A 4,295-nucleotide genomic window follows, 5' to 3' on the forward strand; every position below is an offset into this window, starting at 1 on the left:
GTATATATATATATATATATATATATACACACATACATACATATATTCTTTTAGCATAAGCTATCCAATGGATTACCTAAGCTGTCCACTACATGAAATCACACGTCAGATTTAACAGTTATAAGTCCATCAACTTACCACTGATCCATCAATGGATACCTTAGCATTAATCCTTACATTGCAAGAATAACTAGTCAAAACAAATAAATAAAGTCTATTCATGTCAACATGAACGTTTTATTATCTCGGTAAACGTAAATACACAGAAAAAAAAAGAAAGGATTGCACGAGTATTTTAAAAATAGAGTTGTCTGATTCACAAAATGTAAACCAGCTTTCAAGGATCAAGTTCTTTCTTAGACTGCTTATTTTTGTGATACTTATATAGAGGTCTTATAGAGTTGTCTGATTCACAAAATGTAAACCAGCTTTCAAGGATCAAGTTCTTTCTTAGACTGCTTATTTTTGTGATACTTATATAGAGGTCTTATAGAGTTGTCTGATTCACAAAATGTAAACCAGCTTTCAAGGATCAAGTTCTTTCTTAGACTGCTTATTTTTGTGATACTTATATAGAGGTCTTCCGAAGTCCCCTGTCAAAGTCCGAGCACAATAATTTACATTTATTTACTTATAATACAAAAATTATAAACCTTCTATTGTTTGTGATTGTAAAGCATGTTCCAGAAACTTCCTTTTGAAAAACATTCTTTAACAATCATGACAAATGTACATTTTAATTTTATGTATATTACTGAATTGATTTGACCAACTGAGGCATATTAGTAAAAAAATAACTTTGAAAAGTATTCCTTCGCGAGTTTTTGCTTTCCTTGACAGCTATAGCCGACGTGTTCAACTCTACCGAAAGTGTTAAAACTCCAAAGCAAAAAATATGCTACCATTAAAACAATATATATTAAAGCTCTACTAGTGGTCCAAAAGTGGAATAACAAAAGCAGAGATCAAGAATTGTCAATCACTTTCTCTCTCTCTCTCTTGTTTTTTTTTGTGTATGTGGTGGTAGGGGTGTTGAAAAGTTTGAATATGATCAATATTTGGTCAAGTAAACTAAAGAAATTTCAATCATTTCATGCTACTTGAGAGGATGTTTTATATCATCGAGTTCAGCAAGGCCTGGCCACAACTCAAACAGTTTGCTTAGTCCATTCACTACGGCTGCGATGTACATTTCCCAGCCATAGTCAAAGGGTTAAATTAGATTTTATGTTTTCATTTGTTTAGCAGGTTTTGGGCTAAAATGTGATCATGGTTACCTATTACAGCAAATTTTGGGCTAAAATGTGATCGTGGTTACCTATTACAGCAAGTTTTGGGCTAAAATGTGATCGTGGTTACCTATTACAGCAAGTTTTGGGCTAAAATGTGATCGTGGTTACCTATTACAGCAAGTTTTGGGCTAAAAACATGATTATGGTTATCTATTACAGCGAGTTTTGGGCTAAAATTTGATCATGGTTATCTATTACAGCGAGTTTTGGGCTAAAATTTGATCATGGTTACCTATTACAGCGAGTTTTGAGCTAAAATTTGATCATGGTTACCTATTACAGAAAATCTGTTTCACATCATCATTCTCCCATTAGCAAATTCTACATCTGTCATCTGCACTTGGTCTGGAATTTTGTCTTCTTCTTAAAAACAACATCATGAACAGAAGTTTTTGGATTGAAACATTTGATTTTGTTCTGATGACAAAAGTGGTAAAACTTCACTTGATCTATTTAGCCAAATAAAAAATGATCATGACGTTTGTTTGTAGTTACACACAAAGCTACACAATGGGCCATCTGTGCTCTGCCCACCACAGTCGTATCGAAACTCGGTTTATAGCGTTGTAAGTCCGCAGACATACCATTTGCGCTACTGGGGGGGGGGGGGGCAAATGATCATGAAAAATTTATAATTTTTTTTTAATGTGAAGACTAATAAACAAAAAGAATTATAAAAACTAGAGCCCGACCTGATTCATCCGGCTTTTTGCTGTCTTCATCATCTAACGGCGGAGGTGACGGAAGTTTTCGTTTCCTCTGGAAGAAAGAGTGAGGTCAACATAAAACATCGTGTTACAAACTTGCACAGAAGGTAGGGAATGTTTATCTACTGAAAATAACCAGTAACAAATATCCGTGAAAATATATCCAAGTTAACTGAATTGACTTTAATTTCTTTACTTTTGCTCAAGTGCAAAAACTATTACACAAAACACAAAAATGAATTTCAGTAATCATAATGTGAAAATTAGACTTTAGCCCACAGAGAACTTGCTGTTTAAATACTACATCTTCTACAACAAACTACTATTTAAGTAAATTCTTATTTACACAAAATGTCTCCAACACTCGGTGCTGCTACACTTTACATATACAATCTACAGTCTTTTCATCAAACGAGCCTCAAACTCCAAAGTTATCATTAAAATCAGTACCACAGTTTTTGAAACAAACTACTGTACAAGTATATTTCTTTTTGTAGCATAGTACGAACAATGACCGATGTTTAGTGGTGCTACAAACATTTACACTTTTACATTATAAACTAATTCACTGAATGACCCTAAACAAAGAACGTATTGTGTTACTAATGACCTGCTGCTCTTTTAGATTTGGTTTGTAGCTTAAAATGTTGGAAAAAGCCATCAAAATATGCAAATTACCGATTTTCTCACTTAACCGTGACTTTAAGATGGTACACAATGAATTTATAATTTTAAGACAAAAAGCAATACATGGCCACAGTAGATTTTTCAAGATGTTTAATCTATACACAAAGCAGTAAAACACCATTAGGCACGATCTGATTTAGCTTCTGTACTAGTCACCACTTCCATATTTTCACAATCTCATTTTTTCATGCAGGTATATAAGGGATGAATTTTTTTTTTATTATTATTGTAATAAAACTGTCCAATACAACTAATGTTGCCAATAACACGTAAAACAGAGACAATTAACGTCCTCTGATAGTCGAATCTTTACATGATGCTGGTTCGAATTTGATAAAAATTACAAAAGCTTTTGGCTGTTTACGAAGCATTTTGAAGAACAGGATGGACAGATACAAGGAAACCCAGCCTTATAACATCAATCAAGGTAGGTGATGGAGGAAAAAGCTTACGACCTGCACTATTTTCATCACAATAACGTAACACTCTCCAAAGGAGTAAGTTTTCCTTACCGAAACACTATAAATACAACTTAATCCACTTTTAATATCAACATCTTTTCTTTATTATCTTAAAATACTTTTCGAGCATCAGTACAGATGTCAGGTAGATCATACAATTATTACCTTGAAAGAAGGCATCTTCGGTATTGCAGCCCGTAGACTTCGGCCTAAGCCCATACTGTCTAGCCCAAAACCAAAACCACTTTCATTCCCAGAAGAATCAAACAATGTTGACCAGGTGGATATTTCTGGTTTAGGTTTTTCTTCTACATCAGTCTTCTCAAGATTCAAGCTAATACCATTTCCTTCGAGCTTTGTGGACTTAAAAAATATTTCAAATTTTTATATAACATTGACAGTTTAATTATAATAAACAAAATAATATAAAATGTAAATCTCACTCTTTATAAATTAATGTAACAAAAACATGTATTAATCATTATAAGTAAGAATGTGAAAAATACATTTGAATTAAACCTGTTTCGTACTGTCTACTTTACTTAATCCTACAGTCATTTGATCACTAATGTTTGCAGACTTCAACATAATCAAATCAGGTAATAGTGTGTGAGAGAGAGAAAAGTACTTGATTATACTTCACTAATTTCTTTACACTTAAGTGCTGAATTGGAAACTAAAAAAATAAATTAATAAAATGTTGTAATAACTACATAGATTCAAGCCTTTCGAGACGGGTCAAGGGTGAAAGGCCATGTCATCTCGTTTGTTGACTCAAAATTTTATTGAACTACTATTTCTTGAATTTATGTCAATAAGTATGTTATCAAACTGTAGATTATAATTCAAATTTTTGTACTATATATTACTCAATTTCTTAATTTAAACGTAAATATTAAAAAACAGATAAACATCGATTTTTGTGTGTCACGTGGTATGTTGAATGCAGCACTAGATGTTTGTGAAGTCAAAATACTAAGTCTATAGTTTCATACGAATTAGAAACTCAAATTACAGATATTGACAAGCTAGAATATAAAATAAGATATTTTATTTGATAAGATATTACCCATGTAATAAATCAAATACAGTGGCACCCTGCCCACCTCTTTTCATTTTTGGAAATGCTACCTTATATACACTTACTT

General features: G+C 32.4%; 1 protein-coding gene across 1 annotated transcript in view; it reads right to left on the reverse strand.

Annotated features, from left to right (window-relative positions):
- The window catches only part of LOC106465047 (histone-lysine N-methyltransferase SETD1-like), a 28,457-nt gene that overhangs the window by 15,133 nt on the left and 9,029 nt on the right, over window positions 1-4,295 (reverse strand). Inside the window, 2 exon segments of the mRNA XM_022392858.1 lie at window positions 1,985-2,051; window positions 3,313-3,510. Of these exon segments, the coding sequence (XP_022248566.1) occupies window positions 1,985-2,051; window positions 3,313-3,510 (265 nt within the window).

The sequence above is a fragment of the Limulus polyphemus genome, unplaced genomic scaffold, assembly GCF_000517525.1.
Source record: "Limulus polyphemus unplaced genomic scaffold, Limulus_polyphemus-2.1.2 Scaffold1817, whole genome shotgun sequence".
In the NCBI taxonomy this organism is placed as follows: domain Eukaryota; kingdom Metazoa; phylum Arthropoda; class Merostomata; order Xiphosura; family Limulidae; genus Limulus; species Limulus polyphemus.